The 27,325-nt window shown below is 41.8% G+C and overlaps 1 protein-coding gene across 1 annotated transcript; it reads right to left on the bottom strand.

The window, feature by feature from the left end:
• On the bottom strand, positions 1-27,325 carry C8H7orf57 (chromosome 8 C7orf57 homolog). Its single transcript, XM_023544205.2, has 9 exons — positions 27,124-27,325; positions 26,678-26,750; positions 21,485-21,670; positions 16,400-16,508; positions 12,777-12,933; positions 6,880-6,977; positions 3,973-4,190; positions 3,301-3,315; positions 1-1,174 (listed from the first exon to the last, which is right to left on the bottom strand). Exons 2-9 carry the CDS (start codon positions 26,730-26,732, stop codon positions 1,128-1,130), a joined length of 885 nt encoding a protein of 294 aa, XP_023399973.2. The 5' UTR covers positions 26,733-26,750; positions 27,124-27,325; the 3' UTR covers positions 1-1,127.

The raw sequence follows: 27,325 nt of genomic DNA on the forward strand, positions 1-27,325 counted from the left end.
GGAAAAGAGAAAAGAGGAAGAAAATAAATGCCTTACTTTAATGGTATAATTCTTTTTATTCAATAGTAATTCTTTTTATTCAATATATACAGCCTTGCAGATTTCTTACATTCTCCCACAGCAATATTTGCTTACTCTAATAATATAGATATTATTATAGATTATATAATATATGCAGAATTAAGTATCTCATTTAAAGAATTTAAAAATTTTAAATTTTAGGTGAGCGAGTCCATGATAAGTTTATTCTAGGAAAGAAGCTAAAATATCTATGATTTTATCTGGCTTTCTGAAAATCTTCCTGCAGAAAACTTATTTTACTAATGAATTAAATATACAAAATATAAACTACATTCTAATACTAATTACTTATATATAAATAGTAACAAAATTTACAAAACAAGATAATTCAGTCTGATTACTAAGAATGTTTGTAAGTCTACTAAATGATATATTAAAATTAAACACTTGTTGCTTAAAGAATACAAAATAAATGTTTAACATCTGGGATTTCAGTTTATGCAAAAGGTATTAGCAAAATTTTAAAGTGAGCAAAGCCTACAATATTCTTATATTAAGTGTTTAAAACTTCAAGGCATAATACGTTAAAATCTATTTTTCTTAATATAGACTGTATCACAGTATTTTGGAATTAAACATTTCTCATAACAGAAAAATTCCTAAAAACATTACAGGATCAAATAATGGAAAAGACTCAAAGCTTGTTCTCTGAGTTTCTTCTAGTTAAAGAGTCTAAAGAATTGGTTTCAATAGAAATACCACCAAACAGTGGTCCAGCAGGAAGAGGTGCTATCAGATAATGATACACCAGGGAGGAAATGATTGGTTCTAAGATTCTGGGAATTCCTCATGTCAGCAAGGCAAAAGGTAGCAATGGTCTTAGTTGTGTTTGTTGACCACATGTTACCTTCCAGAAAAATTCAAGGTATAAACTCTACATGTGTACAGTCTATGCTACAAGGATGTCAAATCTACTGCAAGATGAATTATATCATAAGAATCTATATTACTAAAATATAACAAGAACCTTATAAACATAGCTGTAACACAGTCATATCAGATTTATGCATTAAAATAACTATCCTAAACACATAGAATATTAGGGTTCATTTGAGTTCCTCAGGTGTTGATGCAGATGGAGATGTTGCCGCACCTGTAATGCGAAGTCAACACATGAGCAGACAGATAATGAGACAAAGATGGCATTTTTAAAAAACATATTTATTAACTTTAAATAAAAGAAAAACATACATTTCTCTACCCATATATAAAGATTACTCCTGAAGTCTACATAAAAATTTAATATACAGTCCGACCACCAGGCACAGTCATACATCTGTAACATCAGACTCGAACTTGCACACTGGGGGACAAGAACAAAGTGTCCAGTTGGAGACATTTAAAATGCCAGTGCGTGCTGAAATGGCTTTGCCAACATAAATGTGGTGAGCTGAATTAAATAGTATGAGCAGAGCCAGGGTGAGGTGAGTGGGCAGGAGTCTGTACGAAGCCTGTCAGTCTGTAAGCCCCACCAGCACCTTGGAGGGGGCTCTGTATGACATCTATCCTCATACAAGTCCCACCCATCCACACTAATTCCAGCCCCTTTCAAAGTATAATACCACACCAGTTACGGAAAGCCCTACTTTCTGGCAGGTCAAAAACATCTAGAATGGCTGCAAAAATTGCACTAAGAAAAAGAAAATAATCCTGTCTCTGGTGGAGGGAGAGAACCATCATAAGAAGTCTTGATAAGCAGAGGTTCAGAAAGTTACAGCAACAGGCTCTAAGTGGAGGTTTTTCCAACCCGAGGGAAAAGGGCAAGTTCTGGACTAGTTATTGTTGTTTATAAAAATTAAAAACCAAGAAGGATAGCAGAAGAAAAGGAGACAGAAGAGGCAAGGAAAGAAAAATGACACCAAAATGAAAGAGGATTGAGTGAGGTCTTCACTAGCAATAGTCTAGAGATTTGACACACTGAGGAGCGGAAGCAGCAATCACTTCCGGAGTGACACCATCGGCTATTCAGGAAACACCCGGAAGCAGAGCTGCTCAGCCATGTTTGTCATTCCAGGTTGACAAACTGTAATGGGGCTTCACTGCTGATTTAGCCTTTAATTTTCAATGGCTAAAATGTTTCTCAAATTAATGATGTCTTATTGCTAATCTAAATATACAGATTATATCATATATGCAACAATTTATTCACAGATAGAAAGTTTATAAATCTATGGTAATGTCAAATGATAGCCCCTTGATTAGATCATGCATCTTGTTGTTGGTGAAATAAATTCTATCTACTTAAGACCATGTTGGAAATTAATACTAAAATCCCCTATCCAGGTAAGCTTCTGCCCTTGATGCTTTTTTATGTTTGAGTTTCTCCCACTGCTTTTTGCTTCTCTTTGCCATTATTTAAACCCATGTCTCTCTTGCATGATGAGTAATAAAATGTATGTCTATGAACTAAACTCAAGCATGTTTTTTCTTTTGGAATACACATAAAATAATAATTTTGTTGTAATAACGAAAGTGGTCCTTCTTTAGCTGTTCTCGAATTGTGTTTCTAGAGCTCTGACTGATTTTTTTTAAAGGATATATAATGATTTAGGAAATAATATTGGAGCCACTACTCCTTGTCCTAGAATGTGGCCCAGCTGTAGCTGGACTCACAAGGACACATCAACTGGGTTCTGAGGCATAAAGACAACAGCTAGGACAATCTTGGAAAATATCTTTTAGGGAAACTTTCATAGAAACCAATCAAACAGAAGACAAAATAGTTTCCACTCTTATCTTTTTTTATTAGCATTCAGAGAACACAAACTTTGTTGGACCAATGAAGACCTTCCTATCAGTGACTGAAACCTGTAACGATGATTGTTAAGAAAGGCAATTCCAAACGTAGGGTCACAGTTTATAGCCAATCTTTGAAAAGGTGAAGCTTTCAATGGTTTTGCCCATTTTTAATGTTAATATATACTGATGACTCTGTAATATTTCCTTGGATTCAGGCAGACATTAGCTCTGGCAGCATGCCTATCCGCTTCCCACTTTCCCCTTTTTGAATATATGTCGAATAAAACTTTCTTTTTGCTTTACTAAACTTTTGTGATGTTTTTTCCCTACAACAATGAATACATGCAGTTTGGAGGACATCACAGGGTGCTGAGACTTCAGTTTCATAATTGAGAACTATATTATATCAGTGTTTTTGTTTGTTGTTGGTAAGGCACTTTTTATTTTTCAATGCAGTTCAGTTTCTCTACAAACACTTACTTGGAGGAGAAGACTCTGTAATAAAGAACAAGTACATCAATCATTTAACTTAATGAAACAGGCCAGTATTAAAAAGAAGTCATAATTACTTAGAGAATTAGTAAAAAGGCTGTATTACTTAAACAACAACAAAATTGGTCATAGACCATAGCTGATACTGCAAAGTTCAACAGTACACTCTTTATAACAATATCTAGTCTGGTCTGCTCACCTATTCCATCCATCAAGATGATGGAGGAAATGGTATGTAACTAACAAAACTGCATGGAGCAGGCAGGGTACTCCATACAGAAAGAAAGAAGACGTCAAGAATAAAAGCAAGTTGCCCAAAGGCACATGGTCAATAATTGACAGAGCTATGGAACAGCTCTAAAAAACAAATTATAATTACGATAGAGGTTTAACAAGTACATGTCCAAAAACCAAGAGTAATTTTATCTACAACTGTGAAAAATAGACACTAATATATAGTATTTTGAACATTTGATCAGAGGGAACGTTTAAAATGATGTATTCTTTGTAACCTCAATACCTCTATTGACTTTTTAACATGGTTTCTGGATCACTCACTTTAGGTTACTCATTACCATAATGAGGAAAGAAAAAGTCAGTTGCTGTCATCACAATTAACCAAAACCCCAGGGGGTAAATGGGCTGCTGGTTGAGCTTTACCTTCATTTTCCTGAGAGTCCTCAGGGACGTCTGGGTCTGGGAGCCCCTCTGGGTCTTGATGTCCTGCAGGGTTCTCTGTGGACCCAGATGATATGGATGTTCTCGATGTCTGTGGGGCCCTCTTCTCTGAATCTGCTTGCTGCTGTAACCACTCATCCTTATAACCATTGCTAATAAGTTTGGAAAAGTTTGTTGGTGAACTGGTTTTTTGACCAGGCCTCAAAAAGAGAAAAATTAATGTCAAACTTAAGTATAAAGGTTAATAACAAATCAGAAGCAGTTTTCAGTGAATGTATGGATAATAACCTAGATAAGTTACTATCCCTTAAAACATAATGGAGGCCTCTCTCTCTCTTTCCATTTTAAAGCATAAGGAAGTACATAAAGCATCCCTTATGCAAGGGTGAGATCAAGACAGGGCTAGAGCCACAGAGCCATTTTTCTTAGCCTCAAGGCAGCCCCTCATCCAACCCACTTCCCAGAGTTCTTTTCTTCCTTACAACCTCGTTAAAGACAAACAGCCTCCAGCTAGCCAGAATCTGCTGAAACAGGTCCTGCCCTCCATCCTGGCATTCCAGACGACCCTTAGCTCATTAACTGCGTTATGCATGGTAAATTTTCCACCCCAGGGTGGAGAGCTGACATGCTAAGGAACAAAAATGACTAAGTTCCTTCTGCACGGGGAATTGAACCCGGGTCTTAGAAAATGCTTACTCATTCTAAATCAATCTGTACCTGTGCACGTGCAATTTTGTATTTTGAAACTGATTCTGCTTACATAAACCAGCCTTAACAAGCTGCCTGTGAGGCAGTCTTGGATGGCACACAATCCGACTGTCAACTTGCTCGGCCAACCGATAAAGCTGCCTTCTGGTCACCCCAACTCGGTCTCTGTCTTTTGGGCCCTGATGGAGTTACGCTGAGCAGAACCCAAAGTTCCCAGAAACAAGAGCATGCTTACTCTGGTTTCCAAAACCTTTCTTCATAATATCCAGTTAAAAAAAAAAAAAAATTCTAGCAGTTCACTGGGAAGCTATCTTCAGAAAACACCATGCTTTCCTTAGGTAGTGATGAGCTGCTTAGAGCATATCATTTTTTAGAAGTTGTTAAACTTTCTTCTTCCTTCTACATGTTCATATTAAAGGTTATCTGCCAGCTCTCTGCTCCCTTACACTGCTTTGTCCTCTTTCTGTCATTGATCTTCGTTAGCTCAGCATTGCACCACTTGCTTCATCTTTATGGAAGATACACACCAGGGAGTGACAAGGAAGTTGGACTTGGTGGAAATCACATGAGCTTTGAAGTTAAACAGATGACACACATCACTTATTCTCTCTGAGCCTCAGGTTTCTTACTTATTTTTAAAATACTCTTAATGGTTCTTCCTCTATTTCCTTTTTCTCCCTCCCAGTCTGAGGTTGGTGTTATCTGCATGTATGTCACGCTGTAATATAAGTGATTATTTTTCCCTTCCCTGGACTAGAAGCTGCTTGAGGAATGAGTCGGACAATTAATAGCATTTACTCTAGCACTGAAGTAGGATTCTAGGAAAGTAAGAGACAAACAAAAGCCCAGAGGGCTTTCACTTTCCAGCTGGGGGATAAACAAAATGTAAGAGCAGCTGATGTATTATTTATTTTATTATTGTACTTTAGATGAAGGTTTACAAAACAAACTAGCTTCTCATTAACAATCAGTACACATATTGTTTTGTGACATTGGTTACCAACCCCAGGACATGTCAACACTCTCCCCTTCTCAACCTTGGATTCCCTATTACCAGCTTTCCTGTCTCTTCCTGCCTTCTCATCCTTGCCCCTGGGCTGCTGTGCCCCTTTAGTCTCATTTTGTCTTATGGGCCTGTCTAATCTTTGGCTGAAGGTTGAACCTCAGGAGTGACTTCCTTGCTGAGCTAAAACGGTGTCCAGGGACCATACTCTCAGGGGTTCTCCAGTCTCTGTCAGGCCAGTAAGTCTGGTCTTATTTTGTGAGTTAGAATTTTGTTCTACATTTTTCTCCAGCTCTGTCCAGGACCCTCTTTTGTGATCCCTGTCAGAGCAGTTGGTACTGGTAGCTGGGCGCCATCTGGTTGTGCTGGACTCAGTCTGGTGGAGGCTGTGGTAGTTGTGGTCCATTAGTCCTCTGGACTAATCTTTTCCTTGTGTCTTTGGTTTTCTTCATTCTCCCTTGCCCCGGATGGGGTGAGACTGATGGAGTATCTTCGATGGCCGCTCTCAGGCTTTTAAGACCCCAGATGCTACTCACCAAAGTAGAATGTGTAATATTGTCTTTATAAACTATGTTATGCCAATTGAACGAGATGTCCCCTGAGACCATGGTCCTCGTATCCCTCAGCCCAGTAATTTGGTCCCTCAGGGTGATATACTTTTTAAATAACTGTAAAGAAAGAGCACTTAAAGGGAGTCAACACCAAGGTTCAGGCCTCTGTGACACAGAACATAACAAAATTAGGCAACACATAGAGGTAAGAAGTGGCCCAGCTTTTGTAAAGGGCAGGATGATGGAGGAGGGTTTAAGGCAGAACACTGGCTGATGAAGAAGAGTTCAATGGAGAAGTGCAGCATCCATACGTGGAAACCGGCACAGAAAACCAGGTGCGGAGGAGGGATGGGCTGTGCTCAACGGGAACAGAAAGAGATGTTGAGAAGGAACGAAAGATGGTATTAGGAAGCAAGGAGATGCAATACCAGGCCAGGGTTTTGTACGCTAGGCTATGGGAAGCTGTGATAGTCAAAGTCACAAAAAGCATTGTCCAAAAAGCGTGGTCCGAAAGCAAAGGTTATTGGGCCAATATCAGCACAGTATGTGGATGCCATCACTTGTATAAAGATAACAGACCAAACCCAAAGCTAAGTCAGACAGCCTCTGTGTTGCTCATCCACTTACATCGGAGGAAAGGAGATTCTACTCCCAGAAGTCTCTCTGGAGGTGACAGGGGTGCCCACTTTGCTTGCATGCTTTGAAGTAATAGCTGGCAGCCTGACCTGTGCCGAGAAGCATATAGAACCCCGATTTAGTGAAGAGTGTTCAAGGCTCAGACACAAAAGGAGAAGAGTCAGAAAACACAAACAGTAGCAAAAACACAAAATACATACGACTGGACATTCAGCATGGTAGTTATTTTCTTTGTAAATAGTCACAACAAAATATAAGTCAACAATAACCTCATTCAACAAAAGTTATCAATACCTACTATGTAGAAGGGACTCTCAGTGATTCAAAAGCAGTTGCTGAATTCAAGTAAAGATCTCGTCTACTCAGGGAGAAAGAACACAAACCACGAACAATGTGAGATATTAAAGGGCCCTAAGGTAGGTACCAGGGTTTCCACCTAGGAAACCCTGGTGGTGTAGTGGTAAAGTGCTACAGCTGCTAACCTAAAGGTAAGCAGTTCGAATCTGCCAGGCACTCCTTGAAAACTCTATGGGGCAGCTCTACTCTGTCCTATAGGGTCACTATGAGTCTGAATCGACTCAATGGCAACAGGTTTTTTTTTTTTCCAAGGGAGGGACCCAGTTCTCAAGGGACTTCCTAGAGGCAGGGGGTTACCACCCCCATGGCTGGCAGTTCCTCTTACCACACACCCTGGGGAAAAGCCCAGCTGGGCTGGATAAAGGAGTGGGCAGGCAGAATCATCCATAGGGGAGCAGAAAGAACATTCTCTGAAGAATCTTTTGGATTCCTCCAATCTGACCATTCCAGTAAGAATCAGAGCGGAGCAAAAGGGAAAAGGCACCCAGGACAGGACATTTAAACTTGCTTTTATCTAATTCCTAAAGAGGGAAAACATGTGCTCTCCGCTCTCACTGCCAGGTGACTCTTCGTTCTGTTCTGTGCGCATGGTAGAGAAGGGAGTTGCTACTGTCATGAGGACAGGTGGACCACATTGTCTTTGTAACAGTTCAGCCAGGTGCAATTCCACAACAGGTAGTCTCTGACTTACAATGTATTCGAATTACAATGACTCGCACTCATGACTGTCTTTTTTTTTTTTTGTCATTAGTAATATGTACTACATACAATGCTGCAGCATGTAATTTGCTGATGTTATTCTCAGATATGTGCTCACAGGTGTTCAATTTTATGATTTACTCTTCAAAACACTGACGGATCAATTTAGTTTTCTAAACTAAATCAAAGACTTCAGTTAATTGAAAACATGGACCCAAACAGTGATCATTCTGCTGAAGTCAATAAACGTATTCAGGAGGCAGTGAGATGTTACCATGAGATATATGAAGAAAAAAAGGAAAAGGACCATACAGACTATTCCAATTTTCTGACTAGAGAGGTCATCCCCATTCCCAAGGACAATCTGGATGATCCAGAACCTTCCACAAGTGGGGTTATTAGCATAACTGATAAAATGCCAATATTGTCCAACTCTTCATCATCAGAGTAAATTTTTATGATTTGCATATTTTTCATGTATATATGCATTTATTCAAATACATTTGTAAGTTTGTATGTAATGTTTCCAACCCCCAAAGACGAAGACCAAATTTATAAATATACTGGTAACAAAAGACAATCATAAAGAAAACTAAGAAAAAAAAAGGTATTCGATTTATGTCAGAACCAACTTAGGACAGAGTCACTGGAACAGAGCCCTGTCATAAGTCAGGGACTATCTGCAGAGACAGCCAAATATATGTTATATTCATGAAGGGTTTATTTAGAGAATCTCATCCAGGCTAAAAGTCCAAAGTAGGGAGGAAATCAGAGAAGAGGGAGGTGGTATTGAGATGCGTCTTGTCTGTATGGTAGGACATTGCTGTTGGAGGGAAAATGGGTAAAGGTGTCAAGCAGAAGTTGGGTTGTTCCAGGAAAGAATGAGGAGGCCTCCCGAGGTAAAAAGAGGCAGGAGGGTCAGTAAAGACAGCTCCTGCATTAACTGGGCAACAGGTAATTAGGCCCTGAACCAGAGGGTAACAACTGAAAGAGGAGGGAGGGGCAGGTGTTGAAAAGTAGACTCAAGGGGCCTGGCAAATGATGAACATAAGGCACGAGGGAGAGGGAGAATTCAAATGTGAGCATATTGTTGGAAATAGGAGCATCAGGAGGAAAGTGCTCACGTGGAGTTATGAGGGAGAAGAGGCTGGAACAGACGAACATGCAACTGCCTATGATACTGAAATCTGATTTCAAATGTCAGGCCAATATGCATGCTGTTATTTTACATTTTTAAATTCTAGATGGTAGCACTTTCCTTTAAGGAAAGACTCTAAGAATAATAATTTTTAAATATATATAATAATGTTAATCTCTCTTATTACTCTACTAAAGAAATTGAATAAGCTAATTTTTTAAATTATAAAGCATTTATACACATGGTTCAGAATCCAAAAGCACAAAATAGTATACGGTGAAAAGAAAACTGATAAGCAATTTAAACAGATCAAAAATAATGTTTCACTTCAGGCTGGCTGGGTGTCTCTAGACTAAGGATGAACAGTTCTTTAGGCCCAGGTGCTTTCCTGGCCGAAGGACTGCCACAGAGATTGGAGAAGGCAGGAGTGCAAAAGAGTCCAAAGGGAAGAGGTTCACCCAGGGGAGTGAAAGGAGACCGCACCAAGAGGCTAAGTCAGGATCCACATGCTAACAGGCCCCAAATCCAAGTGTTGCTTACCTTATGAAATAACGAATTTAAACAGGAAAAAGCACTCATTCAGCAGCACAATATTAGTTTATATTCTGCCTCATCCTGCACAGAATCTGAAGCAGGAAGCATCAGTTGTGTTAACTTAATATTATAGCCGGAACTCCCATTTTAAAAATAGCTTTATAATGGCTCAGAAATGAAAAGAGCAGAATACAAAATACTATTAACCCATCTATGTCAGAAACAGCATGGGGGGAGAAAAGAAACAAACAAACAAACAAAAAAAACCTGGTATAAATTCTACTCATACCTGACATCGAGAGTATATAAAGGACTCTCAAAACTCATTAATAAGAAAACAAACAGCTCAATTAAAAATGGGCAAACATCTGAACAGATGCTTCACCAAGGAAAATATATGGCTGACAAAAATAGACACGAAAAGAGGCTCAAAGCATCACTAGTCATTGGGAAAATATAAATGAAAACCACAGCGAGATATGATTACACATCTATTAAACTGGTTTAAAAAAAACAAACAAACTGACAAAACCAAGAGCTGGTGCGGATGTGGTACAGCGGCACCACAGGTAGGAACTTAAAATGATAGAGTCACTCTGCAAAAAACCTCGGCGGTGTCTTATGAAATTAAACATACACATACCAGGTGACCCAGCAGTACAACTTCCAGGTATTTACCAAATAAAATAAACACTTATGTTCACACAAAAACCTGTACCCAAAGGTTTACAGTAGCTTTATTAATAATAACAAAAAATGGAAACCCAAGTGTTCCATCAACAGATGAATGGTTAAACAAATTGTACAATGATCACTCAATCGGATACTACTTAGCAATGAAAAGGAATGAACTACTGATAAGTCACAACACTATGAATGAATCTCGAATGCCTTACGCCACATGGGTAAAGTCGAGCATTCGGAATACATAGAGTATGATCCATTTATTTGATATTCTGGCAAAGGAGAAGCCATAAAGACTGAACACAGATCGCCTTTGTAGGGGGTGGGTATGGGGAGGGGTTGACTACAAAGCAGCCAGGGGAAATTTGGGTGGATGGAATTGCTCTATGCCTTGATCATTGTGGTGGTTACACAATGTCAAAACTCACAGAACAGTACTCTATAAAGGGTGGATTTTACTGCATGTAAATTGTATCTTATTTTTAAAAAAGTGCTATGAAAAAACAGGAAAATAAAACAAAACCCATGGAGGTATTACAAGCATTTGAGGAAGAAAAGATGGCTATTCAGAAAAGGAAAACAAGATCCACCCTAATCCCCCTGTAGGTGAGCTCTTAAGATCCCATTAATGCTGATAAAGAATGGGATAAAAAATTTGCCTTCAAATATTATTTCATGTCCACACCAAATGTCCCATTAGGAGGCCAAAGCACGGCTGAGGAAACACACACCCACAGGCCCAGTCCCAGGTTCCACACAGGTCGATGGTGAACATCAATTGCAGCCACAAGAGGCAGAGGGCAGGGGGCCAGGCTGTATGAGAGGCTGAGGAATGATGCCTACCAAATTCCAACATGCCTCACTAGCTTAAAACTGTGATATATTTTTATGTTGATATTCTTAGTATATTTGTGCCCAAAGTGTTGCAAGATATAGGGAGAAAGTTTTTAACAAAGACCTCCCTTGGGTTCTGTGCAAGAGACATTCCCAGGTGAGTGATATAGCAAAGTGGGATGTTTATAAAAATATGTTATTAGGGAAATCTGGGCCTTTCCTGATGGTGACATTACCTTGGATGTTACCTTTAACTCTTCAATACCTACAGTGTTTTCTTTAGCCATAGCTCGTTTTGATCCAGGCTCCTTACACACAGGTAGAGGACAGGCATGTTCCATGTGCTTTGTTCAGCATCCCGCACAGCATTTGCAAATAGTTACTAAACAGTCCCACTTGGTTTGGGGTGATATAGCATTTTACTTTTTAGAATTTCTCTAGCTATGCATTCTAACAGTGGCTAACATCCAAAGGTTCCATTTATTATTCTGTGCTTCACACAGCATAACTGACCACTTCTATTTGGTGAAGAAACAGTCAAGAGCCTTAAAATAGCTTGCTTTGATCATCCAAGTGGCCCAAGCCAGAGATTGGGGATGTTCTTGCAGAACAAAAAGATGGCTAATTTGAGCCAACTGATACATCACGTGGCATCCAACTAGACCAGCCCCCATATAAATTGCTGGAGTTTCTCTTCAAACCAGGATGCTGAGCAGCAAAGCCAAGAGTCAGGAGTATATATAGTTCAAGACACTAACTACGAAGTCTGCTCACTTGTACACATCTGATCTGTTCACAACTTGAAATGATCGCTTTTCAAGTGAAGATGGTGGTTCGTCATATTCCCATTATCAAGATACTGTACTATTGTTATTTTTAATATGAATTTCATCGTTTTACTCACAAAGCAGGATGTCCCAACAACTACAACGAATTTCAGAGTTTCAGTTCTAGAGCCCCTGGAGACAATGCTGAGCAGGGCTCTCCTCCAGCCACGAACAGTGGGGAAGGGGTAAGGGTGGCTCATGGGAGCTCTTGGGTAACAGTGCTGGCATCCTGAATTTTATCCCCTCCGCACACCAAGAGGCCGTGGGACTGGTGAAGAGTACGCAAGATGATGGGAAGGTCTTCTAATCAAGACGTCACCACAGAAATCTACTGATGAGAGATGGCTCCTGAGTTTCCCATTGGTACATACCCTCCTGGGAGTTTGCACAGAGGAAAAGAATCCGTCTTCTCTCCCTTTGTAATAAATAAACAGTACTCCAGGGAAAATTTCAACTTAAACACTTCAATATAATATAAATATTTATAAACTGGATAATGAATAAATATAAAATTTCCTTTCTATATGTGCCACTTGAGAGGTGGTATGCCAATTTTCCCCTTGATACACAGTAACAAGTTAAAAACCACTGAGTAAAAATTAATCTTACTACATAAAATAAATATTCATAAGAAGAAAAAGAATGACAATGTTAACAGCTATTCACCTCTAGTATATCCAAGTTTAAAATAAAGAACACGGGGCTGATGTCAGGGGCAACATAAGAAAGCCACCAGCTATCACTAAATTATCATGTGATTATGCAGGGAGTTGCAGAAGCAAGGCACATGCCATCTATTTATAGGCTCGTGTCACCTTTTTCTTGTCCTTTTCCATTTCCTCGGCCTCTCTCTGCCAAACTGTTTTCATGTCAAAGTCAAAGGGCCCTCTTCTGGACTCGTAGTTCCCATTGGCCTGATTGGGGTTAAATTCTTCATACACCATGTAATCCGGCATAGAGGTAACAGGGACTCTGTGGGAAAGATCCAACAATTACGGCTGAGGGACAGCACCACCCTCTCCCTCTGCATCGGCTTGGGACCACCATCCCTCTCTTCTTTCACCCTAGAGCTCGAAGAGACAGGTGGCCCGCCCTGCTGTCCTGCTGAATCAATGCACACCCCCTTCCCAGGAACAAGCCGTCAACTTTAGTGAAATGAGGTAAGTCAAAGTATGATAAAAGCAGATAAAATACAATGATTTATATTGTCTACTGCTTTGTCCCCCTTCAAATAGCTAAACATCCCTAAAAGTTTACCATTTAATACAATAGTTTAAAATCCTACAGGATCGTTACCCACAGGCATTGAAATCTATTTAGCTTTAGATTCCTGGAGTCCTGCACCATCTGTCTATATTAAAAAAAACAAAAACATTGCCATCGAGTGGATTCCGATTTATAGCGACCCTATAGGACAGAGTAGAACTGCCCCATTGAGTTTCCAAGGAGTGCCTCATGGATTCAAACTGCTGACCTTTTGATTAGCAGCGGTAGCTCTTAATCACTATGCCACCAGATGTTTTAATAGGACAAAGCATCTGGGTTCAACCTTGAGTTGGCAGAACATCCTCCCCGTGGAATGTTAGGATAGCTGAAGTACGAAGCCCCCATCCTGCTCCCAGTTTGCTGGTTGCTCAGCACTGAGAGCAGTGACACCCCAGCTCTAGACCCTGAAGGGGCTCCGTGGCTTTGAGCAAAGGGTCCAGAGATGGGGCAGAGGAGCAGAGCCATGAGAATCATGACGGCTCTCCTCTGCTCGCCTCCTCAGCTTCCTATTGCACCACTGCCCTTCACATTTGATGATTAATACAGGCGTTATAAACCAGGGCAAAGGTGTGGACGTCATCCTAACAACAATGACCAGGTAAAAACCCGTTGCTGTTGAGCCGACTCCGGCTCATGGTGATCCCGTGTGTCAGAGCAGAACTATGCTCCACAGAGCTTTCCGTGGCTGATTTTTTCAGTAGATCACCAGGTCTTTCCTCTGAGGTGCCTCTGGATGGACTCTGACTGCCAACCACTGAGTTAACATCTGAGCACATTAATATGTGCACCACCCAGGGACTCCTAACAGCAATGAGGTGCCACTAAAAACTGAAAGTGTGGAGGGAGGCTTGAGGAACAGAAGCAGATTTCCAATTTAGTAGGAGAACTGAAGTTGGCTAGATGTGGAGTAAGGAGGGGGCAGGGGCCAGAAAAGGTTATAAAGCCAGAGCAGGAGAGGAGGTAGGAGGCAGGTACAGTCATCCAAGCAGGCAATGATTAGGGTGGCAGATTGGTCAGTGCAAGGGGACAGAGAGAAGCTGACCAAATCAGCAGAACATCAGACAGTGCAGTGAGAGGAAAGGAAGGGCAGGCAAGGCTCCCAGGCACCCACCCCTCACTGAGACCAAGGGGTCCGAAGGAGAGGCCTGCGGGGGCCTCTGTGATTTGCAGGTGGAGAGACCAGGAAGCAGTGGTCTATACAGAGCTGACGCTCTGAAGAGAGACCCCACCTGGGAGTAGAGATCCGGGAGCTAACAGCAAAGCCACAGCAAGAGGAGACACCAGTGTGTGCAGGCTGCTCCGGGAGGGCACAGGTGTGAAGGTGGGCAGCAGGGTCAGACCCTAAACACCACCGACTTCAACAGACAGTAGAGTGAGAGGCACCTCTCTGCAGCCCTCCTGTCTCCAAGATTCTCTACAGGCAGGAAAAGCCCACCAAGGCAGAAACAGGACCAAAATAACAAAGAAAAGGGCAGTTAAAAAAAATAAATTAAAGCATCGTTAAGGTATGGCTCCTGGGTTCCACATGTTCAACAGAGGAAAGAACACTCCTATACTTCTTACCCTCCACCTCCTCTGACTGTCCTGTGATCTAAAGCCAGAGTTGGGAAGAGGAAGGAAGAAACTAAAGATCTCAGAAAGTAGATCATTTCTATGAGTCTTGGGGGATTAATAAAGACACAAGGGATGGGAGAAGACAAAATGCTCCTTTTCTCCCAACCAGGACAGGGAACATGATCAGACTTCGGGTGTTGTGGTAATGACAGGTCTGCTGGAAAATAAAGCAGAAAGAAAGGAAGGAAAGTTCCTTGGGTGGTGGAGGCAAAAGAGGCAGGGCCTTTCATATACCCTCACCTTCCACGAGGTCCAGAAAGAGCCAACACAGACACTACTCTTGAAGAACACACCATTTAAAGTCAAATCAACCAGTTTTCCAGCGGCTCATGGCACCCAGCCTAAGCAGGTTCTGCCCTCAGCTGCAGGAAGACCTGTGCATCCTCATAGCAGCCACAGGACAATAGGTGTGCTTACTATACCTGGGCCATTTTCAGCCATTTCCAGGTAATGCCAGAGAAGTCACAGAGTCAAGGAATAGTTCAGAAACCCAAAACTGCTCAATCTCCCTCTAACACTGGGATTCCACTGTGAGGCTACTTGCAAAGGTCTCTTTCTATAAGCTTCATGCTTTATAAGTACCTTCAGATTCTCTTGGTTTTCCTTTCTAAAGTTCTCTACCTCATTTCCTTTATTTATGGTATAACACTGGAGGTAGGCTATATTAACCCAAATTATTAGTTTTAAAAAACAGGGGACACAAGAACCCTGAAGACAAAACCACATTATGAACAGAGGCAGGGTGTTCAAATGCACTAGATGACAGCTTGGAAACATATCTCTGGCAGCCATATTTTCCAAATAAAAGGTTGGAAAAGCTATTCGAAATAATGGTACTTCACAGTTCAAGGGAGGTGGTTCGGAAGATAGAGTCCGGCTGTCCAAACACAGGAATTTCTTAGACATTCAAAAGTGAAGGGAGACAATTGGCCCCCATAGATTTGTAATTACAGAAATTTGGCATTTTCTATATTCCTAGCTTTACATGGTGCCTTTAATCTTTAATGAGAAGAAAGCTTTGGGATAAGCTGTTGTTTATATAAATAAATCAGGCAGGCATAATCAGGTCCCATAGCAGAGAGAACAAGAACTGGAAATGATTTGCCAACAATTAGCCTGCAGACAGACGTACAGCTCTGTGGGCAGAACACTGCTACAGATTTCCAGAACTCCGAGTTTCTAACAATTTATGCTGCTTCCCCCCAAACTGTACTGTAAAATAGTACCAAAACCCAAAACCAAACCCACTGCCATCAAGTCGATTCCAACTCATAGCGACCCTGTAGGACAGAGTAGAACTGCCCCATAGAGTTTCCAAGGAGCACCTGGCAGATTTGAACTGCCAACCTCTTGGTTAACAGCTGTAGCACTTAACCACTACACCACCAGGGTTTCCAAAATAGTACCAGAAGTCATAATATCACAATATTGGTACCAGAATTAGATATTCACATTTTTAAGATTCAAAATGGTTTCTCTCTCTATACACACTCACACACTTTTTTTTTTCCCCCACCTTGAAAAGATAAACAAAAACACGGGTGCTTCAAATACTCACTCTCTCTGGTTAGTCGTTGGGGGTTTGCTATGGTGGATGTACCAGTCTGGCACTGAGTACGTCACTGGGGAGGATTTCCTGGTTCCAGGGCCAAAGTGCTTCAGCAGGTCTCAAAGGGAAAAAGATTGGACGGTGAGTGGTTTCCTGCTGCTCACACACGGCACACAGACACAGGCTACGGTTCACGAAAGGGTTACTGCTGAGCCCTCGTGGGCCTCCAAGGCCAACCACAGTCATCACCCGTCACTCCTAAGAAATAAGGAACTGGACTAATATTTCTACCATTAGTTGGAACTGGAGGAAGAAAAGTTTCTTTCGCCTTTGGCTTCTTGAGAAAAATCATGGTCTAAGGTATAAATCACAGGATGTTAGAGGAAGAGAGTCTACAGTGGAGTCTGGGCAGGACCTGCAGCACTGAGGTAACCCACACTCTCCGTGGCCCTGGAGCTTCCCAGGACAGATCTGGTGTAGGGCCCAAGACGACTGATGTAGCCTGGTGCTCCGTCTTCTTAATTTTTAAAATCACGATATAGATAGCATACCAAGCACATCAAATCATAGTAGGCCCAAAAGAATATGACAAACTACATCTGAATAATGTTTTGCTTTCAATAAAAGTAAAGTAATTTTGGAATGTGACTTTTTTTTTTAATTGTGCTTTAAGTGAAAGTTTACAAATCAAGTCAGTCTCTCATATAAAAATTTATATGCATCTTGCTATTACTTCTAGTTTATCTCCCCCTAATGAGACATCACACTCCTTCTCTCCACCCTGTATTCCCCGTGTCCATTCAGCCAGGTTCTGACCCCCTCTGCCCTCTTATCTCCACTCCGGATAGGAGCTGCCCACATAGTCTTATGCGTCTACTTGAGCCAAGAAGCTCACTCCTCACCAGTATCATTTTCTATCTTATAGTCCAGTCCAATCCCTGTCTAGGGATGTGACATTTAATAGTCTATCCTGTACACATTTTACTTACATTTCTTATTTTTATGTGATGGTTTTGGGCTGCAATTAAAATATGAACAGGGTTTTGAAAATTCTTAGAAATAAATATCATTTCTTAACAAAACTATATTTTTATTTCGTTCACAAAATATCTGTAGATTCTCAGCTATCAATGCTCAAAACACACCAATCCAAATACTAAACACCAACAAGAAAGAAACAAAAACTGGGATCTGTTTTTAAAAAAGGAGAAAGGGGACTGTACTAGAAATTTCAACTAAAGCATACAGATAATTTCTCAATTATCTATACAAATATCAAGTTTCCATATTTATAATTTGCTTCAGATTAAGTTGCTATGACAATATATTTCTTGTTGACATTTCTGCTAAGGGTTGGAAGCATTTAAATCTTAAGTAGAAGAACAGTAATACACTCTATTTTAAATGAAAACATACCAGAGCAAAGAACATATCTATTTAGGATAATAAATATTCCCAGCTAAACAGAAAGATTACATATAATTCTTAAGGCTATTTATTGATAAAATTATAACAGCAAAGTCTCCTATATTGTCGAAGATAATTATCCAAAATCAGAGCAGGGTTTAGGGTATGGGGACTAAATAGCGTAGCATTTTATTTGCACAAAAATTCCAGTAAGGACAACATGAAGAAGCTATTATTATTCTCTGTGTTTACCTAAGGCTTAAATAATTACATCTATAATAAACTAAGGAAACCCTGGTGGTGTAGTGGTTAAGTGCTACGGCTGCTAACCAAAGGATCGGCAGTTTGAATCCGCCAGGCGCACCTTAGAAACTCTGTGGGACAGTTCTACTCTGCCCTATAGGGTCGCTATGAGTCGGAATCGACTCGATAGCGCTGGGTTTAAAAAATTCCTACCTACGTTAGGTTATGAAAGGTGTCAATTGATTACAAAGGCCAAAATGTGGGAATAAAAACTGGGCAGAGGAGTTTGGTAAAGTTAACATGGGGAAACGCTCTTATATTAAATAAATTAATAAAATCAATAGCATGGCAATGTGTATTAACAGCCATAAAATGAGAGTAAGAACAAGGTCTGCCTATCTGTAAAACAATTTCAAAAACACTTTTTACCCCACTGTGACATTGGACCAAGTAAACCTGCACGGACACCAACAATTACCTGACACCAACAATTACGCAGTTTGTCCAGACAAAGACCAAGGGATGGCAGAGCGAGGGAGGGAGCCTGAGCCCGATCAGACTTCCAAGATGGTCTCTTGGATAATGTCTCCCACCACTTGGAAGAATACAGCAGATTCAAGAACTGGGCTTATCACCAGCAGTCACAGATGTGCCGAACCCATCCAGGATCCCTCGAAAGTTGACAGTGACTGTAGAATAAATCCTCAGCACCAGCCTAGCACTTGTTTTTGCCATGAAACTTGAACAGTAAAAGAACAACACAGATGCTGAGTTCTGTGGGTGAGCTGCAAGAACCCTGATATTTGGGGCCTGGGTTTGGGCAGCATCTGCAGATTTTGTGGTTTGGAGAGCCCTGGTTTGTTCCATGTTTCACAGCTGTTTCAGGATGGACAACGTGTATCTGAATTTACGTGAAACAATATATTTTGCTTAGCAAAAACCTGACACATTAAAAATATCAAAATATATTAATAACGAGGACTGATTATAGTTTTAAAAAAGACACACTGATTTGTTTTACTGATTACAAATATTTGATTTACATACAGCTTTTTAAGGAATACAAAGAAACCAAACCTGTTGCCGTCAATTCCAACTCACAGTGACCCTATGGGACAGAGTAGAACTGCCCCATAGGGTTTCCAAGAAGCAGCTGGGTGGATTTGAACTGCAGCCAAGCTCTTAACTACTGTGGCACCAGGGAACACATCAAGTGCACAAAAATAAACCTGGTTTTCAGTTCATTTATCTCAAATGTGCAAGAATGTAACTTACTTATTGTTTTATAAGGCAACACAATCTCTGTCTTAATTCCCTTTCCTGCCTAGTGGCAGAAAATTCCAGAAAAGTTTAGTCATTTCCAGATTGTTCTCAGTTGAGCCAGGGTAACTCAATCAGCCCAGGTGTTTTTCCCTCAACCTTCCTCTCTGAGCTTAAGCCTGAGCTTTGAGCTAACAGAACAGCAGGGTCGGTAGAGGCAGTTTTTGTCCACACCTGCCTCCCCACTGGCACCTGCTGGGGTGTGCACAGTCTGCAGGGGCACTCCTCCCCCGCCCCACCCCACCCCATCTCTCCTCTAGGGCTCTGGAGAAAGCATCTGGCCCTGAGATGAAACCTATATATGCCATATCCACCAACTCCTAGGGTGGGGCTCATTCTTCTATGCTGACATCTGCAAAACTCAGGTCTTCAGGGGCCTATGCTTGCTGGCTCTCTCCCTTTTTCTTAGGTTTCCCCAAGTCCTTCTTGCAAGCATAGGAGAATCTTAACTTCACTCTTTTACCATTAGGGTTGTCAGAACCTCAGGGACGGCACTCAGGCCCCCTTGGCCCCTGGGCCCTGCACAAGGCTGCCCCCGCCCCCAGGTTTTCAAGTAGGGAGTGGGGCGCAGACTCTGGAAGGCGGTAGACTTATGGCAGGGATTTATCAGTGCCACCCCACCCCTTGGAGCCAACCCTGAGAGGTACAGAATACAAGCCTCTTTCTCAGAGACTATGCCAGTTTCTAACCTACCACCTTGCCCCTCTGGCTCACATCCCTCCCTCCCCTGGCCCTAAGGATTTTTTCATAGTTGAGGGTGCAGGTGGTAGCATCAGAGGGCAGAGACCTGGCAGTACTGGGTTTTGCCTGACAGTAATGACAGCAAAATGATGACAACAATTAAGGGCAGCAGCACCTAATATTTACCGAATTCTTACTATGTGCCAGGTACCATTCTTTGTTCCTAACTTTTTATTTTTAAGTATCTCAGACTTACAGAAAAGTGTCAGGAGTAGTACAAATTCCCCTATGCCCTTCACCAACGCTCCTCAAATGTTCCCACTTTATCACACCTGCTTTATCTTTCTCCCTCTCACGTCATTATCATTGCTGTCAGTGTAGTTTCCAGAAAACTCTTGGATGCACACTGCAGACATGATGCCCCTTCACCCCTATCCCTATACACCTCAGTGGGCATTTCCTGGGGACATTCTTTCACATAATCATAGCACAACTGTCAAAATCAGCTAAATAGTGACACAATACTTTCACCCCATTTTCAGACCTTACTTAGATTTTGCCAGTCATTCCACTAACATTTTTTTCAGCCAATGGTTGGAGGTGAATCTAAGAAAGACTTTCTAGGTCCTATTCTATGCACTTACAAGTAGTAAACCAAATTGTTTGATCTTGGTCTTTTAATATTAAAGCAAAGGTATTTGCCATTCTGTTTCCCATTTCCCCCATAATAATCTCCTTAAAGGTAATGGCAACCAGGGGAAAAATAGGTTAGTATCTCTTCAGGTCATTTACCACAAGGCTAACTCTGAGACATTTTAGACGTGTTCCCTAGCCCTCGTATCAGTGATTTCCATCAAACTCTGCCTTAGCACGATCCAGCAGGACTTTCTCAATTAAAAAGCCTATATAAAACTTTGATCTCCATCAACAGCACCACTGAAATACTGTACAGTAGCTCTTATATAATCTTTATCATTAAATATTTTAGATGCCAAGGCAGTGAGAATGAGAATAAACAACAGGAAAAGAAAACTTTTCCCAAATTAGTCAGGAAGCAGTTGCAGCAAGCAAGGACATTAAAGTCAACATATTCTCTGTTAAAGTAGGCAAATTCCTGAGTTTCTTTTTGTAATTGGGAAATAAAATGGGGTCAGTCATTGTAAAGGTATCATTCAGGGGGAAAAAAAATCCTACAAAGCTAACTCCTTGAATTCAAAGTCTATCTGACTCAACTTCTCATAAATACTAGCAAATGACTAAAGATTATAAACATTCCAAACTCTAGGATTAACCTAAATCTCTAAAGGCCTTGGGCAAAACTTAGACATTAGAGTAATATTTTTATACTGGAGACATTAAATTATTAAAGGAACTACCCTATCATTCCTCGTCACAGACTGAATTGCCAAGTGAAAATTAACTAAAGCAATGGAATATCCTTACCGGGCCTGCCGCCTTGTTTCGCGAGCTTGATGTACTCTGAGTCTGTTTCTTTTATCCAGTATCTACGAGTCCCAAACGCATTCCCATTTTCTGTGTCTCCAAGGTCACTAAGCCCTGGGATCTGTGACACTGGTGGGGTGTCCACGGCCTTCTCAGATCGCTTCACTGGAAGATGGTAATACCAATCTAGAAGAGTGCGAACCCAAAGGTAATATTGTCATTTATGCATTGCTTTCACAGTTTGGGTTGTTCCACAGCCTAGAACATGTCTGTGTTAGTGGGCATGTCTGAAACACTTTACAGTTGTCTTTTTGCAGACAGCACAATCGGGGGGAATGCAGGCCACAAAGTACATTAACAAGGGAAGAAACATTCCTCTTTTGAACACTGTTTAGTGACTGGCAACACTGCTGGTCATTAAATTAAAAGTCTCTAAAATCTACTAGTATGTCACCTGCTAACCCCCCAAAAATAAAGAAAAGCACCTTCCACTAGCCCTTCTTGCTCTTTTCTCTCTGCTGATTCCAGCCCTCTGCTCTGAAGTGGTGAAATCAGAGCCTCTTCTGTGATGTTTTAGCTTCCTAGTTAGGTTTCCAAACCTCTTTGCATGTATGTGCATGTGTGTGTCTATTTCTCTCTTCTTAATCCTCCATGAAAGTGGGACTTAACTGCATTTTTAGTTATTTAGGGGAATGTACATTCCTGAAGGAACCCCTGGGTGGTGCAAACAGTTAACATGCTCAGCTACTTGAGGTTTTCCAGGAAAGCCAGACTCAGTCACCTTATGAATCTATGGCCTAAGATGTTTTCCCATAGCATGTGGCTGCTCTCACAAAGCTAGCTTGCCCTCCCCTCCCCTGTTTCTTTTCAGTAACCACCTACAGCTTTGGTAGCTTTTCACTTTTGACCTCATGGTGTAACCGAAAGGTTGCAGATTCAAACTCAGACATGCCTTGGAAGAAAAGCCTGTCAATCTACTTCCAAAAGATCAGCCATTTGAAAATCCTGTGGGGAACAGTTCTACTCTGACATGCATGGGGTTGCCATGAGTCAGCATCGACTCGACAGTAACTGGAGGCGGTGCCAGTATGTTCCTAAAAAATCCGAAATAATTAAAAAAATTTTATGGGTAAGTCTACGGAATACTTGGCTAAGGTCTAATAAACTTTGTTGTTATTGTTAATTGTTGTTATTGTTAGTTACTATCAAATCAGCTCCAACTCATAGTGACGTTATATACAACAAAACGAAACATTGTCCGGTCCTGTGCCATCCTCGCAATTGTTGATACGTATGTTTTCTTTTTTTTTTATTATGTTTGAGCCCACAGTTCAGCTATTATATCAATCCATCTTGCTGTGAGTTTCCCTCATTTTCACTGACCCTCTACTTTACCAAACATGATGTTCTTCTCTAGCGATTGGTCTTTCCCGAAGACGAATGCAAAGTAAGCAAGAGGAAGTCTTGCCATTCTCACTTCTTGGTGAACTTAGTACATTAAAAATATTGAAATAAAAATTTGTTCCAGAAATAGCCATATTGATCACTTTTACCAACTTCGCAGGAGCAAGAAAGAGATAGGACTGGAGCACTCTCAGAGAAACGTCATCTACTTAACAATTTTCTTTGAAGCCCACCTGTCTCTCCATCACCTCACTGTTCCAGAGGTTGGCAGGAAGGCAAACCCTTAGGTGTCTTCTCTCCAAACAAGTCCTCCCCCCACCATATTTATTTGTCCTTGAGGCGAGGGGAGGACACCATGAGGTTAAAAGTGAAAAGCTACCAAAGCTGTAGGTGGTTACTGAAAAGAGACAGGGGAGGGGAGGGCAAGCTAGCTTTGTGAGAGCAGCCATATGCTATGGGAAAACATCTTAGGCCATAGATTCATAAGGTGACTGAGTCTGGCTTTCCTGGAAAACCTCAAGTAGGATCCCAGCAAATTGAAACCCTGGGAAGGTGTCCCATGAAGAGGAAGTTTGGCACTCCATTATGAGAGAAGGTTGGGGAGAGGAAAACAAGGAATGCTTGCTCCCTGTGCTCCCTGACAACACTGACATGAGACCAGTGCAGAGAGGAGCCACAGGTGGGATAAGCTGACCATGGGCCTGGCAAGATGATGCCATTCCCTAAGTGGCCTTGTCAGCTCCGGGCATCCAGGACAGATCATGCCCAACTGAAGTGGGACTTCCCATGAGGCTTCCTGGAGACTGTCAGGGGAGCTACTATCAGGAATTACAGTGTTGGCAAAACCCCAGAAGTCTGGAGTTGCTAGTGTTTACTTTGGAGCCCTGGTAGTATAGTGGTTAAGAGCTCAGCTGCTAACCAAAAGGTTGGCATTTCAAATCCACCTGCCACTCCTTGGAAACCCTATGGGGCAGAGTTCTACTCTGTTCTGCAGAGTCACTATGAGTTGGGACCAACTCGATGGCTCCTAACAACAACAATGAAAGTGTTTACTTATAGCCACGCAGAGAAAAGATATCTGGGGGCATTCAGTCTACAGATGTCTTAGGTAACTTTTTGTATCACACATTGATTAACCAGATATCCAAGTATTTAAACACACACACACACATATACACAAACACACACGCTTGCTTGAAAACTTTGGAAACAAAATCCAGGAAAAATGTAAAATACAAAAAATGCAATTAATGTGGCACAAGTGACTTGGTATATTTAGCAACACTTATTAAAATTTACTGTCACAAATTCATGAAGTTCAGATTCTAGCACCATACCCTGCTCACGGTAGGTGTACAGGAAAACAGTGTTGAATAAATTAATTCATGTAAGCACACAGTAAGAACGTTCCTTAGAAGCAAGGATGGCAAGACTTGGTCTCACATACTTTGGACATGTGATCAGGAGGGACCAATCCCTGGAGAAGGACATCATACTTGGTAAAGTAGAGAGTCTGTGAAAAAGAGGAAGACCCTCAAGGAGATAGATTGACTCAGTGGCTGCAACAATGGGCTCAAACACAGCAAAGCTTGTGAGGATGGCACAGGGCCAGGCAGTGTTTCATTCTGTTGTACATAGGGATCACTATGACCTGGAACTGACTTGATGGCACCCAACAACACAACACAGTTGTTCCATAAACAAGCAGTAACCATACTCTAAGCTAAAGGCTTAGACATCCAATCTCTATTTAGGACTATAACTGTGTTCACTACATAAAAAGGAATTCTGTTTAGCATGGCAAACTCTTAAATACCTAAAAAAAAAAAAAAAAAAAAAACCCACTGCCGTCGAGTCAATTCTGACTCATAGCGACCCTATGGACAGAGTAGAACTGCCCCCATAGAGTTCCCAAGGAGCGCCTGGCGGATTTGAACTGCTGACTTCTTGATTAGCAGCTGTGTAGCACTTAACCACTATGCCACCAGGGTTTCTCTTAAATACCTAGTGGACATTAATTAACTAAATCTACATTAAGCCATTTTGTAAAAGAAATAAAAAGCATTGCAAAAAGTTTAAAGAATTGTGCAGAAAACCACAAGGAATCAACTTAAGAATTAGAAGTAGTTGAGCAGCTTCATATTCTGATCATATTCAACTCAAACATTTTCTCTTATGGAGCAAAGGCATTAGATTCTTGCTTTACTTTTCCTCTCCATGTTTTGATTACTAATTAACCCACAGGGAACTGTGTATCTTCTACCTTCTTCTCATTACTGGAAGCTCCAGGCACACACTGAACTCTGATTTGGCTGGCCATTTTATAAATGCACATGCCAAACGAGCTCAGAGAGCAAGGGCAGGAGTCAGTGAGAATCAACCCCCACCATCTAAAACACACACACACACACACACACACACACACACAGAGAGAGAGAGAGAGAGAGCTAAAGGGACAGATAAAAATTATCTTTTGGTTTTCATCACTCAAAATTAGAAGTCCTTGTATGGCACCGGATCATTTACAATCATACAGATTTTCTTTATTCATCCTTCTTTGCGTTCTCATATGCTGGGTATTAGTACCTTTATTTTATTAATGAGGAAACAGAGGCTGCGAGAGACTAGGAGATCAACCCTCTCCTCTGGGCCACTGTGCAGTGTTTTGTAAACTGTTGGGGCTTAGGCAGACAGGTACAGGCTCCTGCATCAGAGAAAAGGCACTAGGACACGGGCTGTGGAGCAACACTGCCACTTGTTAAGGGTGTGACCTTGGGCAAGTTACTTAAAACCCTATGTGCCTCCATTTCCTCACCCATAAAACAGTGTTGATGATACCTCATAGGGTAGTTATGAGGTTAAATGAGCTAGTACATATAAAGTGCTTGGAACGGGTTAGCTTTTGTTAGTATTCCTACAGATGAGGCCAATAAACCAGTTACAGAAGTCACCTAAAAGCTTGAGAGCATGCAGTGGGAGAAGGGGGACAGGCCAGGTCTCTGGTTAGGGCTCTTCAGTGCTGTTCTGTCCTCCCCCTTCAGTCCCCAGCATGGCCAAGGGTCATCAACAGTGGTTCTCAATCAGCTCTGAGCTCCAAAACCCTCTTCTCTACTCTCTTTCTCCTGCCCTTCACCAGACAGAGAGGAGCAAAAGCAAAATCAGATAACAGCATCCCAAGTCTTCCCCCTTCCCTTGTCCCCAGCCTCAACCCTGGTAAATTAGCCCACTGCTGCATGAATTGTAGGAAGGAGAAATGGCTACTGAATTCTTGTTTCCGGTTATCCTGCCACTTAACACGGTAAACAGATTTCACCTGGTTGGGTTCTAAATGAGAAGCAAGAGATAATCAATGAAATAGGTTGGGATGCATCTGAAAAAGAAAAAAGTCAACATGGTGGGCGGGGCGTGGGGGAGCTGAATAGAATATAGAATATATTCAATTATATATTGAATTCAATTATATCGAATAAAGAAAATTTCAAAGAAATTCTATTCCAACATCTGAGGCAACAATAGGTGGCACTGGTTTTCTCCTGCTGAAGATAAAAAAAGACTAATTTTTCCTCTTTTTTAAATTACTCCCTTTATGTTTTGCTTTAATGCAGGGCACAGGGGCAATTTTGCAGGTTGCTTTCAGAGTGTAACTTTTTTTTTTTTTTTAATTTTATCCCCCGACTCGGCCCTCTCCACACACGCACAGAACGCTGGATTCCTGACGAGTCCGGCAGCAAAGCCAGTGAACGCAGCTACTTTCGCGCTCCCGCACGCACTCCCAGGGAAGGCACTCACCGCAGGGCGCATAGCGGTTCGTGGCGCCGTGCAGCTCCTTGCTGGTGTTCCTCATGGCTGGGGTCTGCGAGCCCTGTCCGGAGGGAAAGCACACAGAGCTGGGTGATCCCTATTAAGCTTTTTTTTTGGGGGGGGGGGCTGGTTACGTGAGTAACTAACTGCAGGTGCGAACCCACCTCCGGGCGCCACAGCTGTAAAGGTGAACGCCACACTCCGCTGTTCGCCGTTTCCTGCTCTACTTGCAAGGCGCTTTACAACTGACAACGTGGTTTGCACATCGTGTTGTGTATACAACAAGTGGGCAATAAATAATTGAGGAACGGGTGAACTTCCACCCATCTCGGAAGCCTGGTCTCCGGGGTACCCAAGCTTACGTCAAGCACCCCCACCTTCGGCTTACACTTTGGTCCAGAAACAGAAGATCCAGAACTGCCGCCCCGGCTTACCCGCTCGCCGAGGGGTCTCCGTGATTCCCGCCCGCGGCGCCCAGAGACTGGAGTTAGTAGGGGCTGGGCACCCAGTGAACCCAGTGCCGACGAGTCGATTCCGACAGGCAGAGGCAAAACTACTAGCGCTCCGGGGGCCGAACCACAACACGCGTTGCCTCGGCAACGTTAGTCGGCAAAGGAGGAGGGCGCGGTGGGAGCG

This window comes from Loxodonta africana, chromosome 8 (assembly GCF_030014295.1).
Source record: "Loxodonta africana isolate mLoxAfr1 chromosome 8, mLoxAfr1.hap2, whole genome shotgun sequence".
Lineage (NCBI taxonomy): Eukaryota > Metazoa > Chordata > Mammalia > Proboscidea > Elephantidae > Loxodonta > Loxodonta africana.

Coding starts and splice junctions, on each gene's coding strand:
- C8H7orf57 (XM_023544205.2), bottom strand. CDS start 26,732: ATGAGGAACACCAGCAAGGAGCTGCACGGCGCCACGAACCGCTATGCG. Junction 21,671..26,677: donor GAACCGCTATGCGCCCTGCG/GTGAGTGCCTTC, acceptor GCACTCTTCTAG/ATTGGTATTACCATCTTCCA. Junction 16,509..21,484: donor GAAACAAGGCGGCAGGCCCG/GTAAGGATATTC, acceptor TTTCCCTTTGAG/ACCTGCTGAAGCACTTTGGC.